The sequence below is a fragment of the Lynx canadensis genome, chromosome D3 (assembly GCF_007474595.2).
Source record: "Lynx canadensis isolate LIC74 chromosome D3, mLynCan4.pri.v2, whole genome shotgun sequence".
Taxonomy (NCBI): Eukaryota; Metazoa; Chordata; class Mammalia; order Carnivora; family Felidae; genus Lynx; species Lynx canadensis.
This window is the reverse complement of record NC_044314.2, coordinates 86,993,869-87,015,949: the sequence shown is the minus strand read 5'-3', so window position 1 is coordinate 87,015,949 and position 22,081 is coordinate 86,993,869. Positions and strand designations below refer to the sequence as shown.

Sequence of the window (22,081 nt, the reverse complement as noted above, 5' to 3'; positions counted from 1 at the left end):
GAGCCATCAGCCCAGAGCCTGACGCGGGGCTCGAACTCACGGACTGCGAGATCGTGACCTGGGCTGAAGTCGAACTCCTAACCGACTGAGCCACCCAGGCACCCCAAGACAGACTTTAAAGGACATATCCAAATGCCAAGTATGGACCCTTGGTTGATTTAAATAAAGAGTAAAAGGCATTTTTTAGAGTAATAGGGAAAACTTAACATGGTTTAGTCATTAGGTTGATATTAACAAGTTATTGTTAACTTGGCTGGGTATGACAGTGTTTTAAAACTATTTTTTTTAAATCCTTATCTGTGAAAGATACATAATAAAGTTTTAAAAAATTTTTAAATGTTTATTTTTGAAAGAGAAAGATACGCGGGAGAGGGCCAGAGAAAGAGGGAGACACAGAATCCAGAGAAGCCTCCAGGCTCTGAGCTGTCAGGACAGAGCCTAATGCAAGACTTGAACCCACAAACTGTGAGATCATGACCTGAGCCGAAGTTGGATGCCTAACCTACTGAGCCACCCAGGTGTCCCTGAGTTATTATTTTTGTTTGTTTTCTCTTGTTGTTGTTGTTTTTAATGTTCATTTACTTTGAGATAGAGGGAGAGTGCGAGTGGGGTAGGGGCAGAGAGAGAGGTAGACAAAGGGATCCGAAGCAGGCTCTGCGCTGACGGCAGAGAGCCCAATGCAGGCTCGAACTCATGAACTGTGATCATGACCTGAGCCGAAGTCAGACGCTTAACTGACTAAGCCACCCAGGTACCCCACATAATGAAGTTTTTATGAGTGAAATGATATGATGTCTAGGATTTGCTTCAAAATGCTAAGAAAACATGTATGGATAGGGGAAGATAAAATGGCAGAACGTTGAAGGTCTGTGATTTTAATATTCTTCCTACTTCTGTATTTGAAGTTTTCTATAGTAAATATGTAATCTTATATCCCAAGAATTTATATTCATACGCCCAGGTAATTAGAAAGAGGAATTGGGGCACAGTGACTTTTTGTGTGATTTTTCCCTCGTCCTCGAAGCCAGTGTGCTACCTCTCTGTCTCAGAGACATACAGGAACTTTCCTTCTAGCAGAAAGGGATGCCCGACCAGTGACATCTGCGCGAGAGTACTCAGTGGAGTATTCGGATACACAGAGGGGGTTAAGGAAAAGTAACCACATACATATTGGCACTGCTGCTGAAACTCTCAGAGCTGATGGGGAGCAGGGTACTCAACTCCAGGTCCGTAACCATCTGCCGAGACTCTGCCAGCAAACGCTGGAGCTTGCTTGTGGGCGAAAAGTCGTCCTGGGAAGACAACACAACGTCAGCATTCAAGAAATCAAGAAGCGTTTTGAAATGTTTATGTTTACAAGCACAGTGTGATAAACACAAATGTTAACCACCCACTAATGTTTATTTGACTTTAGGCATTACATATCAAAGCTGGACATGAAATACTAGAAGAACCAAATTCCATTTATTTCTTAGAACCTACTTTGCTAAATAATTTGACTTCAACAGACCTTACAACTAATTAAGTAACATCCATGCGATAAAAAGAATCCTAGGCTGGGGCCCCTGGCTGTCTCAGTAGGTAGAGCGTGCAACTCTTGATCTTGGGGTTGTAAGTTGGAGCCCCACACTGGGTGTAGAGATTACTTAAAGATAAAATCTTTAAAAAACAAAAATCCTAGGCATTAACTCTCCTAAATTAACTTTCCAAAGTCATAATTATCATGCTAATTAGTATTTCAAAATACTTGCAAAATGTAATTTTAACATTAAACGCTTGTAAGCTTTTAAGGGGCACCTGGGTGGCTCAGTCAGTTAAGCTTACGAGCTCAGGTCATGATCTCACTGTTTGTGAGTTTGAGCCCCGAGTCGGGATCTGTGCTTACAGCTCAGAGCCTGGAGGCTGCTTCAGATTCTGTGTCTCCCTCTCTGTCTGCCCCTCCCCTGCTGGTGCTCAGTCTCTCTCTCTCTCTCAAAAATAAATAAACATTAAAAAATTTTAAACAAATAATATAAAAATATGTGGATATGTGCCTTAATTTGTTCTTGTTTAATTTTCAACTTTGGCATCTAAAGTTTAGCATGACAACCACTCTTGAAAGTACCTAGACTATTTTTTGCTAAGAAAAGTGAAGTCTAATGTTCCAGGAACAAAGATGATCACTACTGACCTGGATTTAGAAGACATTTAATAAATACCTGCTGAGTGAATACATCTGTGTGTGTGAGCACGTGCGCGTGCACACACATACACACACACACACACAAATATATACATATATATGGACAACATAAGCATGTAATATATACACTGCCTCAAAAACTAGGTACCAACCCTGAAAAAAAGGTCTCACAAGAACTGAAAGGTAGTTACTGACATTTCCTCTCATACTAACAGCTTTGAAAAAATTAACATCTCTGAGGGGCACCTGGGGCCTCAGTCGGTTAAGTGTCTGACTTCAGCTCAGGTCATGATCTCATGAGTTGAAGCCCTGCGTTGGGCTCTGTGCTGACAGCTCAGAGCCTGGAGCCTGCTTCGGACTCTGTGTCTCTGTCTCTCTCTGCCTCTCCCCTACTTGTGCTGTTTCTATCTCAAAATAAACATTTAAACAAATGTTTAAAAATTAACAGCTCTGAGGTATAATCAACATATAATTAACTACACAGTTAAGTTGGGGTATCTAGGTGGTTCAGTGGTTGGGTGTCCGACTTCAGCGCAGGTCATAATCTGGTGGCTTGTGAGTTCAAGCCCTGCGTTGGGCTCTGTGCTGACAGCTCAGAGCCTGAAGCCTGCTTCGGATTCGGGTCTCCCTTTCTCCCTGCCCTCCCCCCACTCGCGTTCTGTCTCTGTCTCAAAATAAATGTTTTAAAAAACTATACAATTAAGCTACATAATATGCTGAGTTTTACCTATGTACACAGCCCTGACACCACACCCACAACGGACAGGGAAGCAAACCTATGCCCCCTGGGAATTCCTGCTGGAGTCGGTCCACCCATTCCCAGCCAACACTGATGTCTTCTGTCACCAGAGACTAGTTTGCCTTTTCTGGAATTTTATATAAACACATTCATATTTTTGTCTATGTGGCATCTTTCATTCAGCATAATCATCTTGAGATTCACCTGTGCTGTGTATCATAAGTAGTTTATGCCTTTGTACTCTTGAGAAGTACCCTCACTGCATGCGGGCATCATTTTGTCTATTCACCTACTGATGTATATTTGGGTTGTTTCCAGTTTTTCAGTTAATACAAATAAAGCTGCTTGAGTATTCACGTGCAAGTCTTTGTATGGACGTGTTTCCATTGCTCTAGTGGAATAGCTGGGTCATATGGTACATGTATATTTAATTTTTTAAGAAACTACCCAAGTGCTCTTCAAAGTGAATTTTCTTTTCCCACCACCAGTGAATGAAAGTCCCAGTTGCTCCAGATTCTAGTCAACACTTAGTATGGTCAAGTTTTAACAAAGAGAACACCCATCAAATACCCATTAGGGGCCAGGCCCTAAAATATCTCATTTAGACCAAGCAAGTGTAATGTTATTATTGCATATTTGCAAATGAAGAAACTGAGGCTCAAAGAAAGTAAATAACTTTACTGAGGTCATTGAGCTAAGACAAAGCAAAACAAGGATGTGAACCCAGATCAGTTTCATAGCTGTTATCTTCCCCAAGTAAAGCCAGAAGTAATTAAGTTCACTTCAACTTTATTTTCACTCTGACAGAGCTGTAATGCAGATCCCATTTATGGTGAAGGCACCGGCTCATGTGTGACAGTGACAGTGCAGTAACAACCTCACTGACCATCAGGAGGGGCATGAACAAACTGATTTATTCAATCAATAGACTACATATTGATCAGCAGTCAAAATGAAGGGACTAAGTCTTCAAGTATCAGCAGGGATAAATGTCACAAAATATTCACACAGTTGGAAAAATCATCGCAAAAGGATAGAGACAGTCTTTTACCACTTATGCACATTTTAAATACACACAAACATTATGTAATGTTTAAATATATGTTTTTAAGTAGTAAAAGCATAAGAAAAAGCATGAATGCAACTTCAGGATAGTGATAACTGGTGGGGGGAGTGGGCGAGGGGAGAAGGCACGTGGGACCCACACTTTATCTGTAGTATTTCATTTCTTGAACAAGAAAAATAAAACAAATGTGACAAAGGTAAACATGTTAAATCTGAATGTAGGTGCACAATTGCTTGTTACAGTCTTTTTTGTTATATGTAAAATATGTGTATGCACATATATATGTAATATGTATGTATCTATCAGTCACCAGGAGCGCCTGAGGGACATCTGGCCTGGAGTTAACTCTATAGAATAACATTTATTTTTTATGTTTTTTAAAATTTATTTTGAGAGAGAGAGAGAGAGAGAGAGCGCACATGTGTGAGCGTGGGAGGAGCAGAGGAGAGACGAGACAGAGAGACAGAGAGAGAGAGAAAATCCCAACCAGGCTCCACACTGTCAGCATGAGTCTGTTGTGGGGCTTGAACTCATGAACGGTGAGATCATGACCTGAGCCGAAACCAAGAGTCATACACTTAACCAACTGAGCCACCGAGGCACCCCTATAGAATAATATTTAAAGGAAACAGAAGGTGAGTAACTGTGACTTCAGTTAAATGATATAATTAAAGTCCCATAGTTTAGGAAAAAAAAAAAAAAAACAACCCTGAAGAATGACCAAAATTAAGCACACGAACCACAGTACTACAGGAGAATTAAAAGCATGCTGGGGAGGAGTCTCGCTTGAATGAGCTGGGTATCTCTAAGCAAAATACAAACCTTCTCATTGGACAATGGTGCCTCTTTGTTGAATAACAAAATCTTAGGTGAGTTCTTTGTATCAGGAGAGGGCCCTGTCTCTATCAATCTCTCATCCTCTCGTGCCGCAGATTTTGAAGCACCCAAACAGTGGGAATGCTGGATGGCAAACAGCTCACTACAAACGATAAAACCAAACGGGACAGACATCTTAAAGTGCTGGCAAACATGCGTCACCAATACTCTTACACTTCAAACTATCTCAACGGGAAAAAAGTTGTTTTTCTTTTTAATGAAGAAGCTCAAGTTTGAGTATAACATTAGAGATTTGAAGAGAATAATTGAGTAGAATATTATCAATTAATGCATACCCTTTGCAGTCAGAATTAAAACAGAATTCTTAGAGGGTAACAACAGAATAGGGAATTTCCATCCCCCTTCCAAAAAGAAAGAAGGGAAGGGAAGGGAAGGGAAGGAGAGGAGAAGGGAAGAAAGAAAAAAAAGAAAGAAAAGAAAAAAAGAGAGAGAAAAGAAAAGAAAAGAAAGAAAGAAAAGAAAAGAAAAAGAAAAGAAAAGAAAATGAAGGAAAACTCATCCCAAAAGGGAGGGGAAAATTAACACAGGTTTAAACTTGTGAAAATTTTGGGTTTTTGGTTTGTGAAGTTGATTTTTGTTAATGGTTTTTTTTAAAAGTCCAACCCTTTTGTGAGAGTCGGACAGCACAGTGTGGCTCTTCATTTCTCCTGCAGGCCGTCGCTATCGGAGAACAGAGCTGTGTAGCCAAGCTTCGGGGTAGGATATTTGGCTCAAAGCAGAGGTGAATGGCAAAAGCTGGCACCCCTTCCTCCCACGTGCCCTGTAACTGAAGGGGAGCAGGCTGCCCGTGGCTTCTCCCTCCACAGGTAACCCCCCCGTGGTCTTGGCTGGCATGGATGGTGGGACAAACGGGAGCATTCAGCCCGATAATAAGTAGGTACACAGTAAGTGCTTATACTCTAAGGGAGAACATAATTATCTTCTGTGTTTAGCCACGCATTTGTCAGGTGACGTGTGGCACCCGCCCCTCTGCTGGCAGCACGAGTCCTGTCAAGTATTTCAAACCAGGGAGGTCAAAAGGGTCTTGAAAGAAAACTCCGAATGTAAATTTGAATTTCTTTCCTATGTTAAATTTCATATATGTCCACTGCGCTCTTAAACCTAACATAGGGGCTGAGCACAGAGCCTAAATAGGATTCTCTCTCCCTCTGCCACTCTCCCCTGCTCACGCTCTCTCTCTCAAAAAAAAAAAAAAAAAAAAGAAGGGGCACCTGGGTGGCTTGATTGGGTAAGTGTCTGACTCTTGATTTGGCTCAGGTCATGATCCCACAGTTTGTGGGTTCGAGCCTCGCACTAGGCTCTATGCTGACAGTGCGGAGCCTGCTTGGGATTCTGGCTCTCCCTCTCTCTGCCCCTCCCCTTTTGTGTGCATGCACATGCTCTCTCTCCCTCCACCCAAAATAAATAAATAAACTTAAAAAAAATTTTTTAAATAATGTTGTTAAACCATGCACTCAACAAACATTAAAAAAAAACTACCATAAACTTTCCCCGTAATCTATGTGTATTCTTCGCTCAGCAGTGAAAATGCGCAGTTGTGCTCTACTGATAACTTGCAATTATTTAAAGAAAATCTGTAAAAAACAAATACAAATAGATAACTTTGAGTGGCACCACCGTTTTACTTTAAAATTTCACAACAGGCAATAGCTATCTGTATGATTTTTTTTAAGTTTATTTATTTTGAGAGAGAGAGAGAGAGAGAGAGAGAGCACACAAGAAGGAGAGGGACAGACAGAGGGATAGAGAGAGGGAGGGAGAGAGAGAATCCCGAGCAGGCTCCACACTGCCAGGGCAGAGCCCGACATGGGGCTTGAACCCATGAACCATAAGATCACGACCTGAGCTGAAGTCAAGAGCCATATGCTTAACCAACTGAGCCACCCAGAACCTCATGTGTGATTTTTAAATGACTTAGGCTTCTAAAAGGGCCAAAGAAAAATCCAAATAATGAAATTACCAGAAAGAAATTTTAATCATAAAGTCCTATGAAAGTCAGCGTGACGACTGAAATAAGGCTCTCAATATAGAAAATTCATTCTTTCTGTAATTTAAGAACAAGAGCTAGGTTTTATTTAAAAATTGCAGGGGTGCCTGGGTGGCTCAGTTGGTTGAGTGTCTGACTTCAGCTCAGGTCATGATCTCATGGTTCATGGGTTCAAGCCCCACTTTGGCTCTGTGCTGACAGTTCGGAGCCTGGAGCCTGCTTCAGATTGTGTGTCTCCCTCTCTCTCTGCCCTTCACCTGCTCATGCTCTGTCTCTCTCTCTCTCTCCCAAAAATAAACAACACTGAAAATTTTTTTTAATTGCACACATTGGGGCACCTGAGTGGCTCAGTCGATGGAGGAGGGTCCACCTCTCAACTTCAGCACAGGTTGTTATCTCAGGGTCATGGGATCAAGCCCTGCATCAGGCTCCATACTGAGCACGGAGTCTACTTGGGATTCTCTCTCTCTCTCTCTCTCTCTCTCTCTCCCCCCCCCTCCCTCCTACCCCTCCCCCCAAAAAAGTTTTTTTAAATTTCAGACATTATTATAGCGCCCCTCAACCACAAGATTCTGCAAGTTTTTTTTATGTTTCTCTATTTTTGAGGGAGAGAGCACAAGCTGGGGAGGGGCACAGAGAGAGATAGAGGGTGGCACAGAGAATCCAAAGCAGGCTCTTAGCTGCCAGCACAGAGCCTGATGCAGGGCTTGTACCCAGGAACCGCAAGATCATGACCTGAGCCAAAGTTGGATGCTTAACCAACTGAGCCACCCAGGCGCCCAAGATTCAGCAAGGCTAACGATAAGATGAGCCTGAATAATGCAGCATATGCTAATGACTAATCCATTTTCTTCTCTTAAAAAAAACATTAACCTTTCTCAGCTTGTTATGTACAAATATTATTTTTCTTGCATGATTTCAAAAAGTGAGAAGGTTTGGGAAATGTAAAATGACACAAGGGCAGAAGCAGTTGGATACGGAAATATGTCACTGGGGGTTGGGGGGGCAGGTGGAGGCGAAATTCTTATCTGTGGTCTAGGGAATGTAATCTCTGCAGAAAAACAGCTTATCGATTCACACGGGATCCAGGGGTGAGGAATGCTCCAGAGCGGCATTCTGCTCCGTAAAGTGACCTACTGTTAGCTTTAAAAAAAAAAAAAAAAATTTGCCCAACTCATGACAACTGGCTTTGTTTTCAAACAAAACCTTTGCCTCAGAAGCAGTCCTAGGTACAAACTTTTCACTGGAATCTAATAGGGTCTCTTTGCACAATCAGAAACTCGACTGTCTATGTGGTGATGAAGAGAGTAACCGTTTGGCCCCAGACGTGATTTCTGTTCGCAAACACTGCTCTCTGCTTCCCAGTGAGCGTCGAGTGGCTAATGCCCTTTCCATTTCCAAGCACAGCATGTGGGGTCCCCGGGGGTTAACAATGCCAACATCACTAACCTCGTGGAGGAGTTGTATTTCCGTCCGCTGGCACTTTCTGCACAAGTACACACGGATTTGTGGCGAACGATTCTTTGCACTTTGGAAGGCTTGAAAATATTCATCCATTCCACGTCAGACATGTGGCCTGGTGCCTCGATTATGAAGTTACTCGGGTGGCAGCACTTGGATTCCCATATGTCACTTTCCCCCAAACAGGCTTCATTTTTATGGCAACAGGAGACTCCAGACCTTTCCATGTCATCTTGACATTCAACATTCAGCTTTTCCGGTTGTTTTGCCCCAGAACAGCTGGCCAGGCCCAGGTACACGTTAACATCATGCCACTGTTTCTCATCAGATAAGGACATTGATGTTTCCAAGAGTTGTTTCTCTTCATTCTGAATCTCTATCCCGTTCCCTTTTGGTGACTTTGCATGGATCTTGCAAAATGTACTTTTGTTTTCGGCTTCCATCGGCATTTTTCCTCCCAGAGACCAAGACTTTTGCTTCTCCAGCAAGTCTTTTGTAAATAGAGATGAGACAGCAATTACGCTTTTCCCCCCAAATGAAGTATTAACCTGTAGTCTCTTCTCTTTGCATACATCACAAGGGCTCTTGTCTGACCTATTTTGCTGAACCAACGTGGTCTCAAATTTTGGATCTTTAACCAGTGACTTCTGATTTTTCTCTCTCTTAATATCGACTTTTGGGCGGTTATTCTCAAGGTCTGACAAACACATGTCTCTGCTATGGTGGCATTACAAAAAATGTAAGTTATAAGATACACTTAATACCGTCATTCTAAATATTTCACTCAAACCCCATTAGTTGAGCTAAATCCTATTAAATCCCATTTGTATGAAATGAAAAGGTAAGGTAGAACATGTATTCTTTCTTCAGAGCCCGATTTCCACCTGACTTCAAGGAAGTCTTCTGACCAGCAAGCCCACACGCTTACTTTCCCTTCCTGCCTTCCACTCCCCCGTGCTTACTGCCTATACTGCGGTTACTGCTTTACTGTACGTATTCTCTAATCATGCAGCAAACTTCCTATTATAACTATTTTGTTCACCAACTTTCATGTATATATCTTGTCTTTTCAGTAGACTCATAAGTTTTTTCTTTTTTTTTTTTTTTAATGTTTATGTATTTTTGAGAGACAGAGCACGAGCAGAGCAAGGGTGGGGAGGGGCAGAGAGAGAGGGAGACACAGAATCCAAAGCAGGCTCCAGGCTCTGAGCTGTGAGCACAGAGCCGGATGTAGGGCTTAAATCCACGAACTGTGAGATCATGACCCCAGCCGGAGTCGGACGCTTAACAGACTAAGCCACCCAGGAGCCCCAACTTGTAAATTTCTTAATGTATAGGCCTTTTTAGTCCTCCTGGCACTTCAGGACAGCCTTTAACATACATTAGGTATTCCGTAAATACCTGTTCATTCGTCTGTTATTCCCCTTCCTATTAGTGTCACAGTAAAAAGAAGTAAAGCCAGGACTGAAAGGGGACAGAGATTCAAGGGACAGAGATACAGTGGAAAGTGCCAAATGTGTTTACCATACTGCATTCATGACCGACCCATTTATCTGCTGGATATTTACACAGCGATATACTGAAAGCTGGTCTAAAGTAAGAAAGGCATGTGTGCATAAAATGAAGATTAAGAACACTATACAACAGGATACACCGTTAACTAAACTGTCTTCATGTCACATGTATTCAGGTATTCTGATCTGTAGAGTTCTGACCCCTCAGACAACTCAACCCCCACGTTTCTAGAATGGCACAGGCCATTTCACGCTCTTAGAGAGTAACTTCACGCATCTCACCCAAGTGCCTCCCAGGGGCAATGAGGTCCAAACAAGGAAAAAAGCCAGTGTGATGGGGGCTCTTGCCTGCAAAACAACTCTGGGCTGGTGTGATAAGTATCAGCAGCAACAGCTGGGACACAAAGCCAAATGTAACTACCCCCCTTCCCCCCCAGCAGAAGGCCTCAAAAGAAAAGTAAAGCACAGCAGTCACACTGTCCGGAGGGACAGTCGCTCCCCACGTCCACCGCTGCAACTGCTAACTACCAGCAAAGGGGCTGCTGGGAGCGCAGGGCGGCCTCCACACCTGCGCGGTTACACCCCCCCACCCCCCCAGCGGTGGGGACCTGCCCTCATTCCCTGTGCCTGGTCATGACTCCCACGTAACACTGGTGCTTGGAAAAGTAGACTAAATGTAACTGTGGGGGCAGCTGTATGCCTGTTAAATTAAACCACACCTCATATATTTGTATTTTAACTTTACAGAGACCGATTTAATTCATACACTACACTGCTTGTTAGAGGTATGAAAAGGTGTCTCCTTCTATTAACAAGGAAAACAGGAAAATCCAGCTAAAATCAGAGATCACCCTCAGCTAGCTGAACTCCTACTCCAGTTATGTATACCATTCGCTGGCGTTATTTCTTTTAGGCAAGTGCTATGTCCTAGGTGTCTTTATTTTGCCCACCCCCAGCCCCGTGAGTGCTAAACACTACACACTAAGTGCGCCTGAAAGAGGACATGATTCACCTCTGCGGTTTCCACTTGAGCTCAAAGCCTTGTACACAACAGACACACAAGTAATGCTAATGAATTTCTTTCATCAAGTGGCTAAATCAGGATTGTACCTAAAATTCTCAGATCAGGTCTCATTACAACACAGGATTATAATGGTAATTACTAGCTCATATATATTTATTCCCTATCCCTTAGGGAATGACAGTCAATACCGGCCTACAGTAAGTACTTAATAAGCAGACTGAACAATAAAATAATATACAAGGTCATACTAACAGCATCTTACTAAGGTTACCTGGATTCCAGAACCTTTGATTCCTCCATCTTTGAGTCATATATCTGTAATAATTCCTGAGAATTTTCCACATTAAAATTAAGAAACTGCAGATCACTCTGTTGTTTTACATAAATCTGCCATAAATATTGATAAGTAAGTTGTGACAATAAAACTGTATTGAGTCAACATTCAAATGCTACAACACATCAGATGGTGACTAGAGACATATGCTAAATATGTTTGCTTTAATTTTTCCTATGTTAGCACTGAGATTTGTTAGTATAACTGGTTTCCTAACCTTTCGTTACCATAAGCCAAACCCTACTGATTATGCTAAAGGTGACATACCTTTAATGTACTTAGGACACTAAAAGCACCATAAGCAAAAATCGGCAGACACACACTTTTCCTAATTTGATGTTTGTTTATAAACGTGTCCCACCTAACAGTAAGGGCAGGGGAACCGGGGACGTACCTGTCTCAGATTACGTAGTTCTGCGTCTGTACGTTCTTGCTTTGACTTGGCAATATCAAGTAACTCATCTTTCCTTTTTTCTCTCTGTGCTATTTAACAACAAATGTTATTCAAATATTTTTCATCAGCCGTATCAACACAAACCTCTTCATTTCCAAAAATTTAATGTTCCAGTGACATTTTCCTCCTGTTCCTGAACTTAAAATTTGCAAAATGCATGGCTGGGAAGAGCTTTTTCTGTGATTCTGACTATATCTTTCACCAAACTTGAAAATTTTCACAGTGTAATTAATGCTGAGTCAAAGAAAAGATCCAGAATTGTATCAACTGTATGATCAAATCACACTGTGCGTTTATATACATGGACACAAAGATAAAAAGTCTAAGAACAAGTACATTAAATATTAAAATAAGCTTTTTTGGATGGGAGGATTAAAATTTTTTTTTTCAACGTTTATTTATTTTTTTGGGACAGAGAGAGACAGAGCATGAATGGGGGGAGGGGCAGAGAGAGAGGGAGACACAGAATCGGAAACAGGCTCCAGGCTCTGAGCCATCAGCCCAGAGCCTGATGCGGGGCTCGAACTCATGGACCGGGAGATCGTGACCTGGCTGAAGTCGGACGCTTAACCGACTGCGCCACCCAGGCGCCCCTGGATGGGAGGATTAATAACAATTATTTTTCTCTCTTTTTTGGGGGAGGGGGCATGATAAAATATGTATTACTTTAATTTTTAAAAATTGTTCACATTACATGACTAACTTATGAATGCATTTTCATTGCAAAAACCCAAACAACATATTACCTTTATCAACAGAATGAATGAGTGAATGAATGAATGAATGAATAAATAAATAAAACGGTTTCAGAACTTGGTAAATTGAGAACCCATAGGAAGAAAAGAATCTGAAGTGCTATACAAAGACTAGTACCAGAAAAAAAAAAAAACACATTAATATTACACTAAAGGAGAAATAAAGTGACTCACACAGAAATCAGAAATCAACAATAAATGCTTCACTTCAGAAAAAATCAGTAACTTTATAAGAAGTTCAAACTAAATGTATAAAATGACCCTGTAACTACATGAATTGAATTCGAAGTAAATCGGAGACAATCTCAATAAAAATTTGTAACTTCTATCTATGGTTCTTTCATAAAACACCTTCTACATGTCACTTTTCTACATTTTCATTTTACATGAAAGAGGACAAAAGTTTTTATCGTCACTTTCCATCTGGACATCGCAAAGACCACGTGAGGACACAGGCCCGTGCTTTGCTGCGGACTGTAACTCCACTGGACAGCCGCTCTGGGGGTCAGGGCACCAGCTGCAGGAAGGAGCCAGACAGGTCTGTGCACAGCCGCCCAGTCTCCCCAGCGTGGCTCATGCTCAGCCCTTCCAACATGGGTCTGCAGCATCATCTCACCTTTGAAAGGTAATCCGCGTGCACAAGATGGAAAACGTGAAGAGAAGTTCAGTGAAAGCCACGTTGTCAGCTTGAAACTATCACGTCTTTTCTACTCCGTTCTGAATTTATTTCTTTGCATTATAGGCGTCAACACCATCATGAGAGCATATAAATGCAGTGCGCCTGCACTATTTATGCAGAGTTGCATTCAGTTTATGTGAATTCAATTATAAGCACAAAGAAAAAACTAAAAAAGGAATGGCAGCTAGTTTAACTGGAAGTAATGCCCACAGTGGATCTGTGACTCTCTCTGCTGGGCTCAGTTCCGCTTGCCTCTCATTATTAGCAGCACTGTGACACGCTGGGTGTAATTCCTAGTATTTTGAGATACTCGAGATACTTTGGATACAGTACGGCCCCTGACCAAAAGCCATATTTGGAGTTCACAGGTAATTTTAAATATATGTGAACTTTGCCTTAATCTCGGACTTTAGAATAATCTACTAGTGCATAAGAGGCAACTCTACTGTAAATATCGGTGTTTCGCTCGGTCAGATACTTTTCTACATGGCTGGGTTTAGCTGAGAGATCAAAGCGGTGGGACCACTCTTTCTGTGGTCCCAGCAAACAAAGAGATGTCGGACTCTGCTGGTAGCTGCCTGAGCGAGCAGCCTAAGAAAGACACCAGAGGGGAAAGGGCCCTGGTAGTCTGCACCCACCACATCCGGTCAAGGCTCTGCCTTTTACTGACCAGGAGACCTTAGGCGATCAATCACTCGGTGCCACGGGGCTTCGTTTACAAGACAGTCAGGACCCCAGAAATATGAACTAGTATCATCACTTTATTTGCAAACTTCTTATAAGCAGTTATGTACAAAACAAAGAAACACATCATCTATGTGAAGCACTTCATCTTCAACGAGAGAAAAAAAAGTTTTGAACTTAACAGACATCTTAAGATATCTTAAGACATCTTCCAGCTTCAAATAAAATGTGTTCATTTTCAGTTATAGCATCTGACAGGATATTATCATATTAAGCCTTTTAAAATTATTTTAGGCTTCCTTCACTTTTGTAATTTAAACACACAAAAATTGTTTGAGACAGTGGTATGACTAGAAAAGGTGTTTAAGAGGGGAAACTGGGTGGCTCAGTCAGTTGAGCGTCTGACTCTTGATTTTGGCTCAGGTCATGATCTCACAGTTCGTGAGTTCCAGCCCCGCATCAGGCTCTCCGCCAGTGACATGGAGCCCGCTTGGGATTCTCTGTCTCCCTCTCTCTCTGCCCCTCCCCTGCTTGTGTTCTCTCTCATTCTCTCTCTCTCTCTCAAAATAAATAAATAAACATAAAAAAATAAAAAGAAAAGAAAGAAAAGGTATTTAAGAGATAAGCTTAGGAGGGGTGCCTGGGTGGCTCTGTTGGTTAAATGCCTGACTCTTGGTTTCGGCTCAGGTCATGACCCCACGGTTCATGGGGTCAAGCCCCGCATGGGGCTCTGCACTGACAGCAGGGAGCCCGCTTGGGATTCTCTCTCTCCTCCTCTCGCTGCCTCCCCCACTCATGTCCTCCCTCCCCCCCTCTCGCACAAAATAAACATTTAAAATAAATCAACATAAAAAATAATAAAATTATCCACAAAATGGATTTATTATAGTATTATCTAACAAATTCCATAATCCATAATACATCCTAGTAATACACAATAGGATGTAGGAGTAAAAATTGCCAAATCAAAACAAAGGGAGACGGTTGAATATACTGTAAATATCTTCCTTCCTCTGACCTCCACAGCGTTGTGTTCACATCTGTATAGTACTAGATTTTCTGTGGGCCTATGAGCTTCATAGCAACTAGCAGAGTGCCTGGCACACAAAAGCTGACCCAAAGATTGTTTGAATTCAACTGTAAAGCTATATATATACATATATGACTTTAGGATACATGTATATCTCATTTACACATACATTTTTAATAGATTACTTTGAGACAGCAATCCTAGAAATAATGAAAACAGTGACCTCTACTGGTAGAAAACTACATTTCCCCAATCTTTAATCACATGACCTTAAAATTAAGAATTTCATTTTATGTGAAAAAATGTTAATAATGCATTTTGCCCTTTAAGAAATTTATTCTCCTAGAAGGAAGGGCATTAAGGGTATGTATAAATAAACCCCAAATATGTCAATTTAATTAATTCTATTTGAAACTTCACCTCCAATTCTATGATTTTCCTCATACAAACTACCAGAATGAAAGCCTAATAAAATTTGGCTGGCAAGGACAGAGAGAACTATACATCAGTGGTTCTCGACTGGAAGTGGAGAGGGAGAGGTCTGAACTAGTGGAAACTAGTGGGGTATATACAGTGGGCAGTGTGGGAGAATGTGGTGGAGGGTGGGTGGAATGCAATATTATATCTATCTTGAGGGGGCCTAAGTTAAACTAGTGATAAATTTGCTTTTTTTTTTTTTTTTTTAAGTTTCCTTATTTAGGGGGCGTCTGGGTGGTTCAGTCGGCTGGGTGTCTGACTCTTGATTTCAGCTCAGGTCATGATCTCATGGTTCATGGGTTTGAGCCTGTACACTGGGCTCTGTGTTGGCAGCAAGGAGCTCGTTTGAGATTCTCTCTCTCTCTGTGCCCTTCCCCCCACTCAAAAATAAACATTTCGAAAAATAAAATAAAATTTATTTATTTTGGGGAGAGAGAGAGAGAGAGAGAGCGAAAGAGAGCAGGGGAGGGGCAGAGAAGGAGAGAGAGAGAATCCGAAGCAGGCTCCACACTGTCAGCCCAGAGCCCGACCTGAGACTCGAACTCATGAACCATGAGATCATGACTTGAGCCAAAACCAACTCTGATGCTTAACTGAGTCATGCAGGCACCCGCCCTTTTTTTTTTTTTTTTTTTTTTTAACGACTTTAATATTCCCTGCCTGGTCCCTCCCTGTCCCTTAAAGGCTGTTTAAAAAACCAAAAAACAAAAAACTACTATTTTGAGAGAGGTGTAATTCCTTCAGTCTGTTGTGGTCGTACCATAGAAAGTTTAGGTTACAAATACATAACTATTCAATCGCTTAAATTAATTTCTATTTTTACCAGTAAAAACCAATTCATCATGTAGGCAACTTTTCTCTTGCTTGAGGCGAATGATCTCTTCTCGTTGTTCGTTATTTTCTGTTGTCTTTTCATTTAGATCCTCTTCACAAATAGAAGAAAACAAAAGTCCTCAAATAAATACTAGTTCCCAGAAGACTATATACACTGAATACCTCATGCCCTCGGCACCCTTTCCAATCAATGTGAAATCCTGTTGGAGCTACAACCAAAATATGCCTCATATTTGAATCTCACTGCATCCCTGGCAGTGACCCTTGTCAGGCTTCCATATCCCTGACTGGCCTCTCTTTTACAGCCTAGAATCCAAAGAACAATCAGGGTAATCTTATTCTTTTTTTTTTTTTTTAAGTAAACTCTACCCCCAATGTGGGGCTCAAACTCACGACCCCAAGATCAAGAATCACATGCTCTCCTGACTGAGCCAACCAGGACTCGCAGGGTAATCTTTTAAAAGTAAAACTCTTCATGTCACTTCTCCGCTAAAAGCTCTACCACACTTAGGATGAAATCTAAACTCACTACCCTAAGCCTTGCATGGCCCTGACTGTCACTCTCCCCATTCTTTGTTCTGTTCCTTGAACGTGTCCCAACCTCAAAACCCAGCCTAGGGCTTTTGTATTTGCTGTTCCTTCTGCCTGGAAGGCTCTGGGCCCAGATCCTCACATGGCTACTTTTCTCGCCATCCAAGCTTCTGCTCAAATGTTCTCCTCAAAGCCGCCTTCCCAGTCCACCCGGACTGAGTTCGTTGCCCTCACTCTCTAGTCCACTGTCCATTACCCTGTCATCCTTTAAAGAGATGACAGAGTCTGTCCCTGCTGTCAAGGGGCTTACAGTGTGATTATGGTTTTAGCTGAAGCTACAAATGGAGACAAAGCCTACGATTTGGCACAAGTCAAGGCATCATAAGAACAAGATTTTAGAAGGCTGAGTCTTTTAAATTAAATCGACCACAATAAACTTTCACAATTTCAACAGCGACTCACTGGCTCAGGGGTGCAGGAGAACTGAAAATACTGACTCCGTCTGGTTCATGTCTGCACAATGACCTCCCTCGGGGCTGTGTGCTCCAGGCCCCTTGGAGGTTACTGCATGCCCTAAATGGAATTCAGAAAGGCTTATTCTGATCTTCCCTCTGGTGCACAGATGGCACCACTTTAGATAACTACCCTTGACCTCATCACAATGCCCCTCGCTCCATAAAAGCTATGGATTAAACTCTGGACATCGTGGAGAGTAGCTTATGTAGCACCAGGATCATGGGCCACCCGATCCCCCTGTCACTAAGTGACCCTGAATAAAACTCCATGGAATGGTATGGAATGGCTTGCTTCATTTTTCAGTCTCAAAGTGCCTTCTCAGTCTGGAAGATACTTTACTTTCCTCTACCTTCTAACAGCAAGGCACTCCACTAAGGACAGAGGTCAGAGTAACTTCCACCAAAATACAGCTTGTTATTCTAAGGTTGCTTGTTCCATGGTGAGAGCCTATGCTCATGTGGAGCTCGATGACCATTTACTCTGCCCCAGGGTGGGGAATGGCCAGAGAAAAGTGGGCCTACCGGAGCGCCTGGGTGGCTCAGGCGGTTGAGCATCCGACTTCAGCTCAGGTCATGATCTCACAGTTGGTGAGTTCAAGCCCCATATGGGGCTGGCTGCTGTCAGCAACAGAACCTGCTTCAGATCCTCTGTCCCCCTTTCCACCCCTCCCCCACTTGCACTCTCTCAAAAATAAATGAAACATTAAAAAGGAAAGAAGAAAGAAAGAAAGAAGAAAGAAAGAAAGAAAGACAAGAAGAAGAAGAAAGAAGAAAGAAAGAAAGGGAAAGAAAAGCGGGCCTACCTCCATGCGCTCTGTAGAAAAAGGTAAGCTTTTACTCCATCACCTACATCCACACTCACGTAAATAGGACTAGCCTATTGGTACACCTAGCCTCCATTTCGCTATAAAGCTTCAAGTAATATTACTCAGAGGAAATGAATGAGTTACTCCGAGAACAAAAATAGAAAATGAGAACGCAACAGGAATTTTCAAAAATAAAACATGCGCCAAAAAGCCGCTCTGGGCAGGTGTGTTGTGGCAATTCCTCAGCCCCGCCCTGCGCTCCTCCCGGGGAGGGACAGATCTTTCTCCACTGCTGGACTCTGGGTTTAGCCACATGATGCTTCGGCCAACAGAGTGAGGGTATGTCGGGTCCTCATGTGTCTCTGCTTCTTCTTCCTTCCTTCCTTTCTTCCTCCCTCCCTCTCACCCTCCCTCCCTCTCTCTCTCTTCTCTTTCTTTCTTTCTTTCTTTCCTTACTTATAAAGTAAGCTCTATGCCCAACATGGGGCTTGAACTCATGACCCTGAGATCAAGAGCCACATGCTCTCCTGACTTTGCCAGCCAGTCGTCCCTGGGTGGGGAAAAGTGCCCAGGCCAGCCTACCAGCAAGGAGAAGTGAGACTCATAAAGCCCCCAGAGGAGCAGCTCGGCTGGGCCCAAGCAACATAAGCCAATTCCCATCAGGCTGATACATGAACTTATCACATGCTTACCGTTGCACGCCACTGAGATATAGTCACTGGTTGTTACAAAGCATAAATTAACAAGAGCTAACTGGTCCAGCAAAGGCAAGAGTATTTTGAAAATATAATGCATTATGCACTTTCCCCCAAGTCTGTTATTTATTTTGTAACACAAAAACCGTAGCATAGGGGCGCCTGGGTGGCTCAGTCGGTTAAGCGTCCGACTTCGGCTCAGGTCATGATCTCTCGGTTTGTGAGTTCAAGCCCCGCGTCGGGCTCTGTGCCAACAGCTCAGAGCCTGGAGCCTGTTTCGGATTCTGTGTCTCCTCCTCTCTCTGCCCCTCCCCTGCTCATGCTCTGTCTCTCTCTGTCTCTTAATAATAAAGAAATGTTTAAAAAAAAAAAACAAAACAAAAAAAAACCTGTAGCAGAATTGTATACAAGTGCAGTGAACATTTCATGGTAGGACCTAAGGCCAGACCTACCCTCAATCACAAGATGAAGTGAACCCACATGAAGAAATATGTGCCCGAGGTAAAATGCTTGAGTTGATATCTCTTCCTTACCTTTTAGTTTACTGACTTCAATTTTAAGTGCCTTCAATTTCTGCTTGTAATCTTGTTTTTCCTTCACAATACAAGTCTCCACCATCTTAGCGTCACGCAAGGCATGCTCTAACAATTTAAATTTTCCTGAGCAGTCTGCAATGTGATTGACGGCCTCGATAATATCTTTGTCCTAAAAACCAAATGTGAAGACTGTTCTGTAAGATTTTTTAAGTCCCAACTAATCAGGATAAGATCTCGCTATGAGCCAGGTTCCATTCTAGGCACTTCGCTGCTAACTCACGTAATCTCCACAGGGGCTCTCTGAGGTAGGTACTACCTTTATCGGCAGGTGACAGACGAGTCAACGGTAAAAAGTCCAAGGTTACGCAACTAGTCAGAGATGGAGCTCCAATTTGCACCTAGTTAGCTGCCCCGGCAACCATGCATGAACCACCACGGCCTGTGGTCTCAGAAAGTTTATAACCACAGTGTGATCGTGCAATAGGAGAGCTGCTGGCCGCTGGAATGGGCCTTACTCTCTGCACTACAGATAAATCCCATGGGCCTCTCTCTTCCCTTCTTTTCAGCTTGTTAAAATGGCAGACTCCAGGGGTGCCTGGGCGGCTCAGTTGGTTACGCATCCGACTTCAGCTCAGGTCATGATTGTGAGTTCGAGCCCCGTGTCAGGCTCTGTGCTGACAGCTTGGAGCCTGGCGCCTGCTTCAGATTCTGTGTCTCCCTCTCTCTCTCTGCCCCTCCCCTGCTTGCACTCTCTTTCTTTCTCTCTCTCTCAAAAATGAATAAATATTTTTTAAAAATTTAGAAAAATTTAGAAAAATTTTAGAAAAAAATTTGAGAGAGACAGAGCATGATCAGGGGAGGGGCAGAGAGAATCCCAAGCAGGCTCAGCACTGTCAGCACAGAGCCCAATGTGGGCTTGAACTCGTGAACTCTGAGACTGTCACCTAAGCCGAAGTCGGACACTTAACCAACTGAGCCACCCAGGTGGCCCTGTTAAGAAAGCTTGCCCATGACCACTTTAAAACAGTAAAACTGCTGGGGGAAATCACACATGAATTACCAGGAGCGTCCCATTATACCTAAATCACTCTCTTATTCTCCAGCTGCCAAACATATGTGACAGCAGAAGAGACTGCCAATCACTGATCATGGCATGTTAGTGGCTCTATCAACTACTTGATTGCTAATAGTTTTTCTCTCCATTAAAAAAAACTTAACAAGCAATCTAACTGGCAATGACTTTATGAGACATAACATTGGATACCTCAGAAGAAAACAAGTTAATCCAGACATGCTAAACCATGGAACAAGCCTTGGAGACAGAGACCAAAAGTGGAGTCCTGCCTCCTCTCTCAAGGCCTTAGGGGCATCATTGTTGTTATTGTTGTTTTTATTTATTTTTGAGAGAGTGCAAACGGGGGAGGGGCAGAGAGAGGGGACAGAGCATCAGAAGCAGGCTCTGTGCTTGAGGCTGACTGCAGCGAGCCAACGTGGGGCTCGAACTCACAACCGTCAGACCTGAGCCAAAATCGGACACTCAACCGACTGAGCCACCCAGGTGCCTCCTTAGAGACACCCATTTTAAACTTGTTTCCCTCTTTTCTGAGAATTTTATTTTTTTAATATTTTTTTATGTATAAGTAATCTCTACACACAACCTGAGGCTTGAACCTACAACCTGGAGATCAAGAGTTGTACGCTCCACTGACTAAGCCAGCCAGATGCCCTAAAAGAGAATTTTAAAAGACAGAGCAACATTGGTAGGTAGCTCTACCATCCGATTTGCAATGGGACTTAAGTAAGATAATGTACGTGACGACACTTTATCAAGTTCAAAGTGCTCTGGCAGATGGAGGTATTATTATTTGAATTACCTTTAGCTTTATCATTGTAGTGAGAGCCTGTTCTCGAGCTTGTAATTGTCCTACCTGAGCAGAAAGTTCCACTAATGTGTTGCTGAGATTTTCATTTCTAGCCTACAAGAAAACAAGACATAAAATACTAATTGAATCATTTAAAAGCTTTCATTACTATCATTAGCCGCAATCTGTGCTCAGTGTTCCGTTTTGTTTTTTCTGTACCTTTTATTTAGTAACAAAGTAGGCCAAGTCAATCAAAAAGGAATACAAATATCTCTGTCCATTACCTCTAGCGTCCTCCCAATACTTATGTTTGCCCTACTGAATCATACTGGTTATGCTTATAATGTCTATTTCCCAACCTCTTCCATGTATAATTCTAGGTTGGCAGAAAAGAAAATAAACAAATGAAACCGGATTGGTAAAGAGATTCCCTTCGCTGAAGTCAAGTAGCATTAGTGAACTTCTGTGCATTTGTATTTCTTACTCTATGTTGAAAGAACTTCACTTCATATTGGGGTATTCCCACTTATCAGGGTTTTTTTTTTTTCCCCCTTAACCACAGAACTGAACCACAGAACTACATGATATATTTGGAAATACAAACTACATGATGTATTTGGTTGGGAAAAAAAAGAATAATGAGGCTTTTTAAACAGTATCTTCGTGAAGGAAACTTAAATGCATGTTACTAAGTGAAAGAAGCCAATCTGAAAAGCTACTTATTATATTCCAACTATACGACATTCTGGAAAAGACACAACTACGGAGAGAGTGAAAAAGGTCAGCAGTTGCCAGGGGTTAGCGGAGACAGGAATGGAGCACAGGCTTTTTAGGGCAGTGAGACTATTCTGTACAATACTACGGTGGCGGGTACATGTCATTACACATTTGTCAAAACCACAGTATACACACCACCACGAGTGAACCCTAATGTAACCGTGGACTTTGGGGGATAATGATGTGTCAGTGTAGTTTCACTGAGTATAACCAAGGTACTACTGTGGTGCAGAATGTCCACA

The 22,081-nt window shown here is 42.4% G+C and overlaps 1 protein-coding gene across 1 annotated transcript in view; it reads right to left on the bottom strand.

Moving 5' to 3' along the window:
- Nucleotides 1-22,081, bottom strand: part of CCDC62 (coiled-coil domain containing 62) — a 44,590-nt gene that overhangs the window by 15,400 nt on the left and 7,109 nt on the right. Inside the window, 8 exon segments of the mRNA XM_030292492.2 lie at nt 1,164-1,292; nt 4,810-4,966; nt 8,321-9,049; nt 11,142-11,257; nt 11,599-11,687; nt 16,107-16,208; nt 19,198-19,369; nt 21,075-21,176. Of these exon segments, the coding sequence (XP_030148352.2) occupies nt 1,164-1,292; nt 4,810-4,966; nt 8,321-9,049; nt 11,142-11,257; nt 11,599-11,687; nt 16,107-16,208; nt 19,198-19,369; nt 21,075-21,176 (1,596 nt within the window).